Source organism: Lynx canadensis, chromosome D4 (genome assembly GCF_007474595.2).
Source record: "Lynx canadensis isolate LIC74 chromosome D4, mLynCan4.pri.v2, whole genome shotgun sequence".
NCBI lineage: Eukaryota > Metazoa > Chordata > Mammalia > Carnivora > Felidae > Lynx > Lynx canadensis.
Window position 1 is genome coordinate 22628174 of NC_044315.2, and position 13115 is coordinate 22641288.

Here is a 13115-nt window from a genome sequence, read left to right on the forward strand (position 1 = left end):
CCAAGGGCAAGGTCCCTTTAAGAGCAGGGCCCTATGCAAATGCACAGGTTTCAAGTCCACAAAGGTAGTCCTGCATGCTTAAATCCCCTCTTAGGAGGAACTTAGGCAGAAAGCCTAAAATGTAATAGTGAGCCTGGCAGAGCATAATTTACAGCTCTAGAGGGAAACAGTACCTTATAACGTAAGAATCTATTCTCTTTATAGTATTAGAAATTTAAAGGATGTGAAATTATCACTAAAATCTTAGAGTACGCTTGTATGTTCACTTAGAAGTAAGCAAACAAATACTGTTTCAAGTCCTTTATTTACTTACATAGTGGCTGGAGTCCTTATCATCCACCTTTCTTTTTTTGATGTCATTGGAAAATTCAGGCCCATTTCTGCGTTTATCTGTGCCCCTTAGACTGTCTGGGACCAAGAGGGAATTACTCTGCAAGACAAAAAAAAAAAAAAAAAAATCAAGGATTCCTTCCCAGGTCTTTTTGTACACATGAAAACCCAACCTGGATGTGACAGCTATGTTAGAACAGCCTTTCATTCCATTTAATTCATCTTGGCTGAAGACTTTGATGGCAAACATTTATGGAGGTTCAAGCACTTAAAAGAGAGACCCTGACTATGCAATCAAACCATCTGAAGCCTGGTGGATCCTTCAGGCCCTACTCACTTAAAATGTTCTTCCGGGGGCGCCTGGGTGGCGCAGTCGGTTAAGCGTCCGACTTCAGCCAGGTCACGATCTCGCGGTCCGTGAGTTCGAGCCCCGCGTCAGGCTCTGGGCGGATGGCTCGGAGCCTGGAGCCTGTTTCCGATTCTGTGTCTCCCTCTCTCTCTGCCCCTCCCCCGTTCATGCTCTGTCTCTCTCTGTCCCCAAAATAAATAAACGTTGAAAAAAAAAAAATTAAAAAAAAAAAATGTTCTTCCGTTCTTTTTACTGTTAGAGAAATGGGAGCTTGCTGTTTACATGAGGATGTGTTTTTTATTCTTTCCCACTGCGATTTCCTGGTCAGGAATATAAATGGCCTATGAGCAGAACCCGATATTATTCTATTAGACGTATTGTGTGACTGTAACAGTCAATGTGTGCCCCTCAAAAAACACACACCGAGAGAGCAGGTGAGATTAACAGCGTGGCTTCCTAAAAGGCAAATCACATTTTCCACAGCAACAATGAAGGAACTCTTTTGAATTCTTTTAATTTAGTGTTGAAAATAAGATTTGGTGTTCCTTGGCAATAGCACTGAAATTTAAGACCCAAAGCGGGCATTTCAGCCAGTGAATCTTCAACAGCTAGGCCAGCACCCCACACAAAAGCAGGAGCAAGGACTAATCTTTTCTACCAACCACACAGGAGACTTTCATTCGCAAGTGCCAAGTAGGAACTGTTGACCCAAAGAAAACAAGCATTTTAGGTATTTGGGGGTCACATGACACGATCTGCCATCCCTTCAATTCCCATCTCCCCTCAGGCTAAAGCATCAGAACAAGTTACAATGAGTCCTTTTAAGTACAGGATTAGCATATGCAAGGGGGCAATTTGTTCAGTGATGTGTTACTGCCTTGAACAATACTGAAGGAGCTGTGCAAAAATCTCCTTCACAAAGCCCAGATAACCCCAATTTCTGCAAGATGTAGGAGAACTAACAAGAGGATGTCCAGGGCCAACAGACAATTATGTAACCTTTCTCTGCCACAATTTAAAATGGAAGGGGCTGGGGAAAACCTTTAAGTTAGACCACCCCTAATGCAATGGCATGTACCAGAAACAAATTTTTAAAAGCCGGGGTGGGGGATGGGGGGGGGAATCTTCGCTCCTAACCAGTCCAAGATGATAGCCAGGTGGCCGGCTCTCAAAGCCTCCTCGTGAAAACTGTGGACTTCACCATGGGAGCATTCCCAGCTCAACCACACACAGGAGGAAATCAAAACTGGGGACCAGGAGGCAATCTGAAGCCTCTTTGCCCACTGCAGGGGCTGACACCGAAGTGAGCTGAGCTTTGATTCATGACCATTCAAGCTATACAAATGCAGGAGGCTTTCATAAAAGCAGAGGGAGGGACCCATGCAATTCAATACAGAGTAGCTCCGAGTACTGTCTTTAGCACGGTGTGTGGGGCTGAAAGGTGAGCTGGCTGGATCCCTAAACTAATTACCTTAGTAAATGTCTGCTAAAAACTAACCCTTCCGACCCAGACTCACCGCCACCCCCCCCCGGCGCCCCCAATAGGACACAGGAGACTTAAGAAAACTCCTGAAAGTGTTAATGCGTATTCCTAAAAGCTGAGCCATGGAGGGGAGGAGCAGCTTGTGCTCAGGTGTAAACAGCGTCCAATAAATGCACCTGCCTGTGTTTTCGATGTTATAAGCTCTGAAGTCTTCTTGTCCAGACACTGACCAGGTAGATGCATTAAGGGCAATGCCACAGCACACTCAACTTTACAGCTGCCCCAGTGCCCTGAAGAATGCAGCATAGGCTTGGTGTCCACATGCAATTTTAAAGTTAAGTCTCTCCATAGCCTTCCTGCTATAACCAGCACTGGACATCCAAACCGCTCAGCCATTCATAGACAGTTTTTTAAGGATCCTATTATTTTTTTTAATGATGTCAAGTGGTATTGTAAACATAAAAGTAAACTACACTTCTGTTAGCAACAATGCAATTTGTCAGAAACAGTGACATTTCTATAGCCGGACCCATAAGCCTGTCAAGCTTTGACACCTCTGCTTCTACACGTTAGAAGTTACTCCTGTAATTCCCGCATGAAGGGCTTCAATGAGGTCTATAATCTGAATAGGTTTTGAAAAGCTCTGGAAGTTCCTCTAAATTTGGACACAGCTAGTAATTAGCACCCCTACTTATGTGAAAATTGGCTCCATTCAAAATGGCAGACTCAGACAAGTTACGAAACACAATGTCTCATGGTACCTTTGATGCCATAAAATGGATTCAAAACAAGGCCCCAAAGACTGTGGGTGGAAAGGCCTGGGAGAGCCACAGTCAGGAGCCAGGGGGTAGCTGGTTCATGCCGCAGCCCCACCAAAAACAGACCACTTCCTTTTACCCTTGTTCCCATGAACCCAGTCTCCTTTGTGTAACCGTCCCCGACATCTTCCAGCTCTGACACTGCTTTCATTGTTTTTCCTGATTTAAGCAAACAGTTCCAGCCTAATGAACTTCACTGTCGGCAACAACAGCTGTTTTGGTTAAACTACTGCCTAGGTGACCCTAATCTTCATGGACCCCTTGTGCACTCCCCAGAAACCCAAAAGTGACTTCACAGGTATTAGTGGCTGTCTCGTGATACCATAAGCTCCCCCTACTCCCCAGAGCTCTGTGCTTTCCTCACACACCAGCTTCTGTTCCTCACAGCTCAAGGGTGAGTAATAGTCATTAGGAGCCATTTTATACACACTGTAAGAATAAAAAGATTATTCCTGGGTAGTGACTGAATATCATTTGGATTTTTCAAAATTTAGAGTTCTATCTTGATTTGTTAGATCTGGACTTGGATAATATAGTATCACATTCAACATTAACCTTTAACATTTAATCAACATTGAAAAAGGCAAAAGAATGAAACTTAAGGCTGCTTCACTGTTTTTTTAGACTTGTACATTGGAAATACAGATGGTAATTAGATCAAACCTTTGAAGAGGCCAAAGCAACCTTAAACAGACTTACTATTCATCCTCTTCATCCCCCTCCTTTTATCTGGAGGCTGACCAGAGAGGGGAGGCAATTTATCTAAAGTCACAAAGCTCTTCCTATTCAGTGTCTCCACTCCCAGAGGAGTGATTCTTATATGTAACTTATGTACATTGAATACTTTCCCCCACATACTTATCGCTTAAAAGTCACACTGGCTCTGTTAACCATTAACATTTAACCATTTAACATTTTTTTTTTAACGTTTATTTATTTTTGAGAGACAGAGAGAGATAGGGTGCAAGCAAAGGAGGATCAGAGAGAGAGGAGGAGACAGAATCTGAGGCATGCTCCAGGCTCTGAGCTGTCAGCACAGAGCCCAAAGTGGGGGTCGAACCCATGAACCTTCAGATCATGACCGGAGCCAAAGTCGTTGCTGAACTGACTTGAGCCACCCAGGCGCCCCTACCCATTTAACATTCTAATATGACAGAACAATACCTGATGCAAGCTGCATGCTTTCTCTGACAAACCCCCCCCACACACACACACTCAGATTCCTTAACAGTCTCTGTCTCTGTCTCTCTCTCTCTCTCACACACATACACACACAAACACACACTTGGTTTTATGCCACCATACAAAAACTGTGAACATATTTTTAAAAATTACATTCTATATTAAAATGACCCCAAGACAGTCCCAAATTCCTGCCTTTCCACTCCCGAATCCTGCCATTTGCAACCCAAGATGCAAACTAAAACAGGCGTCAGCAGAGGGCAACTCAAAGTAGTCCAGGGACCCACAGCATCACTTCACGCGATGTCAACCACGGCCACTAGCCGCTGTGCAGACTTAGTTGCCACCAGACTTCTCCCAGCGTTCATATTTTGAAAGGCTTTAATCTATTAAACAGCATTCATCAAGTAAAGTTCATTTTCAAACACTTAATCTGCCAAATAAATATTTAATTGCGAATCAGAGTTTTTTCAATCCGCATGAGAACTAGGGTTATCACACGGACTGATATACTCTAATTCTAGCCAAGAAACTCAATGTTTTATTTCACCTTGCAGCTGGTAAAATTTAAATATCTGCCAGAAATTTTCAAAAACGATAATTACTGGGCAAATTTCTATTACAAATGTCCTGAGGTCTGGGATTTTTGAGACTGCATGTAAGTTTCCCTTCATTTTTAAAATTCTGTTTTAACTAAACAAAATCATCTTATTTACTCTGTATCTTCCACAAGAGCTCGAAATTGGGAGATTTGCACAGCCACAGGGGAGATTACAAATCTGAGCAAATCAAGGTCGAAAAACACATTATGACTTCAAAACAAACTGAAATTCTAAAACCATGGGGTGCCTGGGTGGCTCAGCTAGTTATGTGTCGGACTTTTTGTTTGTTTGTTTATTTTGAAAGAGAGAGAGAGAGAGAGAGCTAGCATGTGGGGGGAGGGGCAGAGAGAGAGAGAGAGAGAGAACTGTGAGATCTGACCTGAGCTGGACACTTAACCAACTGACACACCCAGGCACCCTGGTTAAGTGTCTGACTCTTGATTTCAGCTCAGGTAGAGATCTCAAGGTTTGTGAGATCGAGCCCCGCATCGGGCTCCCATGTGAGTGCGGAACCTGCTCAGGATTCTCCCTCTTTCTGCCCCTCTCCCCAGTCTCTCAAAATGGATAAATAAACTTTAAAAAACCATTAAAAATAAAAAAAAATTCTAAAACCGCGATGATTTTCTGTACATGTGGCACACACTTATGAGAAGAGAGCCAAGGAAAACAGTAAAGGGAGAGGTACATCTGACAGGTCTCTAGAGAAAAAAAAAGATCCCCCTCCAATGCTGACCACCAGTCAGAAGAAAGAGGGTCCACAAGACCTGTCAGCCCCATGGCATACGGTTCTCTCCATCTGTACGTAGAAAACTATACATGAAATAAATAGATGAGGGGCAGGGACAAAGAAAACATGTTCCCCAAGGGAACTCTCCCTCTTAAAAAATCTGGAGAACATAAAATCTCAGTGTGCACCTTCCCTGACAACAGGCGAGTTGTTCACTACAATTAATATACACTCCCTGAGGGTCGTTTCTCCTCCCATTCAGTGATGTGATGGTTAAGAACAGTTATCAGAGTAAAAGAGCTACTCAGAGAAGAAAAGAAAAAAAGTGGCAGATCTATTACAAGTGGTATACACTGCCTTGAGCTGCTGGATCCTGATCCCATTATCCCAACTGGGTGAAACATGTTTTCTAAAAACACATACCAGGACTATTCCCTGCTGTAGTTCTCTGGGTGCAAGTTGGCACCTAGAGAGTTGGCAGAGTGTTTGAACCTCATGGGTAGAAGTGGACAATGTATTATTCTCGTAAATCAAAAATAAACATCCACATGCAATTATTAAACCATACCTTCATTCAAGAACTTTTGATGTTAAGCATTAAGAGCCTGCTGACCTGGAGACTGTTCATTCAGTTGAATCAAACAAGTACATCAAGTTTTGGACTTTGTACGACCTTTATTCTCACCACCCTGGACAATGACGTTTCTATTTCATGCTCTAAATATCTACTCAAAAATGAGACAGAGAGACCCAGATCCTTCAATACAGATGAAAACCAGTCTTTATACCCTTTGTTCCAAAACTTGCACTTTTCTTTAGGAATTTAACAGTAATGGCTGTTCATGTCGGTGGAGATATTCTGGAAGGTAAACTCCAGAAAATATGAAAGAAAGCGAGTTTAATGGAATGTTACACTGTCAGTGTTACCAGAACACTTGTTACAGAGCCTTCATGTATCCTTCATCGATTCTGAGACCTCAAAGCAACTCTTCTGCCAACCGTGTCTAAACCTTGAAGCCACCAGCAGCAAATCTGAAAGGAAAACTCACTCGTGGAGAAAGCAAAAGCTAGACAGCTTTCCCTAATGTGAAAATAATGCACATTATTCAAATGGATTTCTTGAGCTGCCATGCTGATTCCCCTTGGGAACTTTCTCCTCCCCGCAGGAAAAGTGTTTGTGTCAGAGGTACAGATTGGAAACTCATGACACCTCATTTATCCTCAGTTACACTAAGGCAGTGGGAACCTAATTTGCTAGCACACTCTACACTGACAATTAACTTCTCGGTGAACATTAAAACAATTAGGTAGTGACGCACCCCCATCACATCTGTGTGCCTTCTCCAGCTACACCTGGTGCCAATTAAGCCATCACCCTGCCACCGTACTTTTTGCGGCAGTCCAACGGGTCATTCACAGATTGTGCCTGACATTTCAACAAATGCATTTTTAACCCCTAAAACTAACAGGATCCCCGCTTGTCAACGGCGAGAAGTGTAAGAGAGTGAAGATGTGTGGAAATGTGTCCACTTGGCACCCTCATCGCGCCCTAGGAGCGCTGGAGGGTCTGAAGGGTATGCGTCCATTTTTCACAGGGTTTGAATGCAAAATGTGGGAAAGAAGCCACGTGTTCTCGCACCTCGATCTAGGAACTCAGCGCTGTCGGAGGCAGATGAGCGCTTCAGTCAGGAGAACTCTCAGAAAGGAAGGTGGCCAGGTAGAAGACCTACAGACCCAGTAAATACGTGGTCTGAGGAGGCACTATATAGTCACCCTTGGCCTCTCTTGCTAAGTCCCCGGGTTGCCCTTCCACTACCGCGTTCTCCAGGTAAAGCAAAATAAAACACACCACGCGTACACAACAAATACGATTATTTCAAAGTAACTTTTAAATGCCCTCATGACAACTTCATTCCCCCTGATCAGGACCCTGGTGACAGCAAAAATCAAATCTATATTTCAAATCATTTTTAAAAACACTTTTTGTACAGCCACTTAGCTCTGCTTCGCTGTTAATGTCCCCCTTCCTTCTCCAGTCTCAGATGAGGTACTTTTTAATACAAGAAATTAGAAAGCACTGGGTCAGGACTTGCCTGTGAGTTACTTGAATATCTGATGGCACTCACATCCACCTCTTCTCATCTGAAAGATGGACACACAGTTTGTTGCTTACTACGTTTCAGAAGGAATGGTAAAAATGATCATGGGGCCAAAAGGAAAATAAAATTTTCAAAAACCTACTCGAAATGATGGGCATTAAGTTTCCTACTTGCAGAGCACAAACTGAAGTCTGAAAACAGCTTTGGAGGGAGGAAATATTCTCCATCTGCTTTTTGGTTTTTTAGAGTAAAGACGCCTGATGGCCGATCTTCACTGTAAGCACAGTGAGATAAAACCTGAACATTTCTCTAGTTACACACAGGCTCTGGTACCCACTCAGTGAGTTATGGCATCCACGGTAGACAGACCCCTCCGCCCGGTACAGGGATGGACCACTCCCCACCACCTAGAAACTGCTGGAGCCTTCCATTCTTCAGGGTTCACCCTTCCCACAGCAGTGATGCAGTGAGCAGTTTTCCCAGAGGATCTTTTAAGCACAGTTTTCAATTTTGCCAAAAAGGAAATCTGCTGAGACAACTGCTTAAGAAAACTTAAGTGTTTTCCACAGTGCCTAAATATTGAAATTTTAGGTGACTCATCTCAGTTTTATCCTTAATTTCCAGGCAATCCCTTGAAATATGCCGGGACACAAATTCATAAACGTTTAGGTGGAAACACCTCCTCCTTTCATGAACTGAATAGCATGAAACTAATCAAGTTCACAATAGACTCAGGTCAGTCTTATCTCGACACTGAGAAACATTAGCAACGGCCCGCATCTTCACAACTGCCTTACATTTTTTAAAGTTTATTTAGGGGCGCCTGGGTGGCTCAGTTGGTCAGATGTCCCACTTCAGCTCAGGTCATGATCTCATGGTTGGTGAGTTCGAGCCCCGTGTCGGGCTCTGTGCTGACAGCTCAGAGCCTAGAGCCTGCTTCGCATTCTGTTGTCTCCTTCTCTCTACACCTCCCCAGCTTGCACTCTCTCTTTCTCAAAAAAGAAATAAACATTAGAAAAAAAAATTAAATAAAGTTTATTTATTTGAGAGTCAGCCCACATGTGTGGGGGAGGGGCAGAGGCGGGGGCTGGGGGAGGGGAGGAGAGGGAGGAGGGGGGAGAGAGAATCTCAAGCAGGCTCCACCCTGTCAGCACAAAGCCCAATGCAGAGCTTGATCTCTCCTGAGATGATGACCCTGACCCAAGGAAATCAAGAGTTAGCTGCGTAACCGACTGAGCCACCCAGAAGCCCCATGCCTCACACATTTTAAAAAAGGAAAAGAAACCAATAGTCACTACATTGAGCATGACTAATAATGCATTTATTGCTGTCCTGCTACTCTGCAGGTAGGGAGGACAGGGAGAACATTCCTAAAAGCTATGCTATGTCTGATGACTTTGCATTTGTGGTCCCTAAAACCCCTCACCCTGTGAGGCAGACTCCATCACCAATTCACAGATGAGGCTAGGGGAATGTTCAAAAGGATGAAAAACCTTGCCTGTGCAGTGAGAATTCCACTGAGATCTAGTTAAGTGCAACAGCCACAGAAGAAACACAAAGACACCACCTCATAGGAGATAAAGTGATGGCTGTCATCATTATTTTTAAATAAGTTCTAAAGATGAACTTAGTAATTCTAGAAGTCAGTTATGGGAGAGTGACAAAACAGTCCCTTGGGCAAGACATAATCTCAATCTCTACCTCCATTAATTAACTACACGATTAGAGGCACCTAGCCTCCTTGAGCTTGGTGTCTTACCAGTAAGATGATGGTGTTGCACTGTTATGACCTCTAAACAGATCCACAATCCTTATGCTTTTCTGGACCAGGAGCCCCTTTTGAGAATTTGATGAAAGTAGAGCACGAACCCAGAACAATGTGGACACAACTGGAGAGGGATTCAAGGACCTTCTGAAGCCCATCTGTGTGCCCCACCTAAGTCCACAGACTCTGCTTCTGCTCTGGAGTCTCTCCCAGACACCTATCACCATCGTCTTCTTCCTTCCCCAAATGTTCCAAATAGTGATCACATGTGTGAGGTATCCCAGTGTTTTTCATTCAACAAATATTTGACTGTGACATTAAAAGGCATCACTGCAAAATGGCAGCAGGTACAGGTGACGCATGAACAGTGTGGGGATTTGGGGCGCCCCCATCTCAGTAAAAAATCCATGCCTAACTTTTGACTCTCCCAGAACTTAAGTACTAATAGTCTAATGCTGACTAGAAGTCTTACTGATCACAGTTGATTAACACATACGTTGTATATGTGTTATATACTGTATTCTTAAAGGTAAGCCAAAGAGAATGTTAATAATGAGGAAGAAGAAAAATATAAAGTACTATATTGTGTTTATCAACAAAAATCCAGTGTTCAAACCCATGTTGTTAACTGTACATGCAGTGCCTTACACAGCGCCTGGCACATAGTAAGTGCTCAATGAATGTTTGTTAAAAAAAATAAACACATGGTCTGTCATACTTTTTCAAAAGCCATACAACGTTTTGTCAATTCTCTGATTCCAGAGCTTTCAAGCAGACTTATTAAATACTTCCTTCATCCAAAATTGAACACAATTCACCTTTAAATTAATTTAAATATCTCGAGTTTTTATTACTACATAAGAAATAAAGTCCTTTTTTGTTAGGTCATATTTCTTTGCTCAACTGTAGCATTCGGAGAAGCAGCCTTATGTTTAAAAAAAAAAAAGCAAACAAGTTTTGCAAATTAATAAAAACAGTAGTCAAATCTTAATTTAAAATCAATAGCCAAATAGCAAACCCTCTTAAAAGTTACCACCTTTATCATTCATCCCTGTCAAAAAGAAGAAACTTAAAAAATAGTGTCCATATTTTCACTGTCCTTAGTACCTTCATTTCCTAGGTTTTACATTCAAACAGGCCACAGTAGGGCTCATTTGTTTTCCTACCAACAAAACTTTAAACTAGGGAATGAAATAATTTTGTCACTAACAATAAACAAACAAACTATCTACAAACCAGTTTTAGACTCACAGATGAAAATCCATACATACTCACATCCCCTCTGGATCTATAAAAGTCCCTGACTTCTGCACTTGACACATATAATTATCGTATTTGTTCAATACAGAAAGAACAGCAGGAAAAAAATAAGACTATATACCAGCGTGGGATGTTTCAGAACTCCTTAGCCTTATTTATGACAGAGGTTCTCAGGTTGGTCCAAGGGCCCCTTGAGGTTCCCAGAGACTGTTACAAATCTCTATGGGGGCAGATTTTCTTCCTTATACTTCAGCCAAAACAATGTCTTGCAAAAGATTGGATGCAGATGTGGACGAGAATATATCTATCCTCTTTTTAGTCAAGCGCTGAAGATATCTGCAATCATGCAAAACAAAGCCATTCTTCCCACTATAATTTTTTGTTTTGGAAAATAGTTTTCACTAATCATGTTATTTACGGTAACCCAAATTAAGTAGCTCTTTACCTGTTAAAGTGATTTTTAATTTTTTTTTTTAATTTCCAGAAAATTTTCAAAATATATGATCCACATAAACAAAAATTCTCTGGGGTCATCAATAATTTTAATTTAAGATGTAAAGATCCTGAGACCATAAGGTTTGAAAACCAGTGCCCTGTAGCAACTGCCCTTAACCCTTCACTGGTTGGGGGAAAAAAACAAAAAATAAAAAACAAACCACAGCCACCATATGGTGATCAACTGACTTTTTCTGCCAAGTAAAATACTTCATAATTCAAACCATTTTATTAAATAAGTAAGTACTACAATATTTTAGGCAACTAATAGTACACATCATCTCATTATCCATTGCTTTTCATATTCAATTTTACACAAAGTTTAAAGAGCTACTTCATTTTATACAACTGCAGCGAAATCCCACTTATGTGGACAGTGAACAATTTCATTCCTCTCTACAGACTGAATTAAATGTTTAGGTTACAAATTAGTGTCGTTTTCTCATTTTATATCATCATCACCAAGAGATGCTTGTAGGAATTAGGCAGGAAACACAGTACCTATACTTATTCTGAAAATGCCCATTAAAATTATCATTAAGAAACTTGTGTAAAATTTGTTGTGAAAGAAATATGCAAACAACACATTAACCATTTATTTTGTGTTATTGCATAGGTTGGTTTATGCAATGTATCCACCATATTTTGACTTAACAGTCCAGACTGTGAACTCACCATGAGGACCTAGAAACAATCCACAGCTGTCTGAAATTCAAGAACTGTTTTGTATTTGGAGGGTAGAACTCCTTACCCTTCCTCCACCCACCCTCACTTCCCCAATGAATTAAGTTCTTGCTTACATTTATCAGCCAAAAATATAAATAGGAAGTTATTCGATACACTCAAAAATACACACGCAGCAGTATGGAAAACACCAGTCTTGCGACGGCATCTCAGAGATACATACCATGGTACCCCTTCAACAATTGTCTAGAACTCCTGCTGAAACTTTCTACAGGCTTAAATCTTGTAGTATTTTTGTCACATTTCCTCAGTTGAGAAAAGACCTGTAATATGTGTGCCTACATATCTCTAACTATAGCTGCATTTCCCATGTAGCCTTACATATATAGTAAGTACTCAATAAATATATATTGGTTTTTAGATGAAACAGTCCTGAGAACAGAAAGCTAAATTAGAAATATAGTTCTAAATGTAGCATAAGCTCAGTAAATTAAAACCTGCAGCAGACTACAGGACAGGAGCTTTCTCAACGTCTCCTGCCATCTCTGTTCTTTGGTCTAGGATTAGGGTTTTTAATCTGACACTCTACTAAAAGAACATGGTATAAAAAACTATGACAATGACAATCTACAGTGACACTGAACCAGCAACAAACATAAAGGTCACCTCCATCAAAGTCAGTTTACTTAGGTTTGTACTTTGGGAGTAGGATATTTTATTCCCTAGCTGTAATTTTTCCTCCCCTCTTTCCTTCCCAACGTTTTCCAGAGAAAACTTATAGTACAAGGATTTTAAAACTAGCTACCCCATCCTTTCACCCTTACCCAATGCCCCCAATGCATCCTGATACATAAAGTACACTGAGATCAGTCTCAAAGAGAATTTTAAAAGTGCCACTATTCTACACAGAAGAGGTAAGGGGAACTTTTCAAACTCAAATGACTTACGTATCTTCCCCCAAACTCATTTAAAAAAAAAAAAAAAAGGATCAGAATGATTTAAAAGTTCAGTATCCCAATTTTGCTACCTTATTTAGATTTAACATGGCCAAAATACTGCCGTGTTTGGAAGGAAAAAGGAAAGGGGGCAAAAAACTGTAGGTCATCCCAGCTGAAAGGGGCCAATTTCTCACTCCATTTGCTCCACAACATTTGAGAGATGCATTTTAGGTACAGATCTCCCCACAGCTAACTGGCAAGTGCATGTACAGATTGAACGTGCAGTATGTAAAATGGCCAAGGTTTAGGCTGGTGAAAAAAATGGAACCGTAGAAGCCCAGAACCTCCGTCCACTGAATTTCCTTGTTTTTAAGAACTTACTC

At 41.5% G+C, this 13115-nt stretch overlaps 1 protein-coding gene across 4 annotated transcripts in view; it reads right to left on the reverse strand.

Moving 5' to 3' along the window:
* TLE1 (TLE family member 1, transcriptional corepressor) overlaps nucleotides 1-13115 on the reverse strand; it is a 91061-nt gene that overhangs the window by 31794 nt on the left and 46152 nt on the right. For all 4 annotated transcript variants that reach the window (XM_030292907.1, XM_030292908.1, XM_030292905.1 and 1 more), the window contains one exon: nucleotides 314-430. In XM_030292907.1, the coding sequence (XP_030148767.1) occupies nucleotides 314-430 (117 nt within the window). The remainder of the gene's footprint in view (nucleotides 1-313; nucleotides 431-13115) is intronic.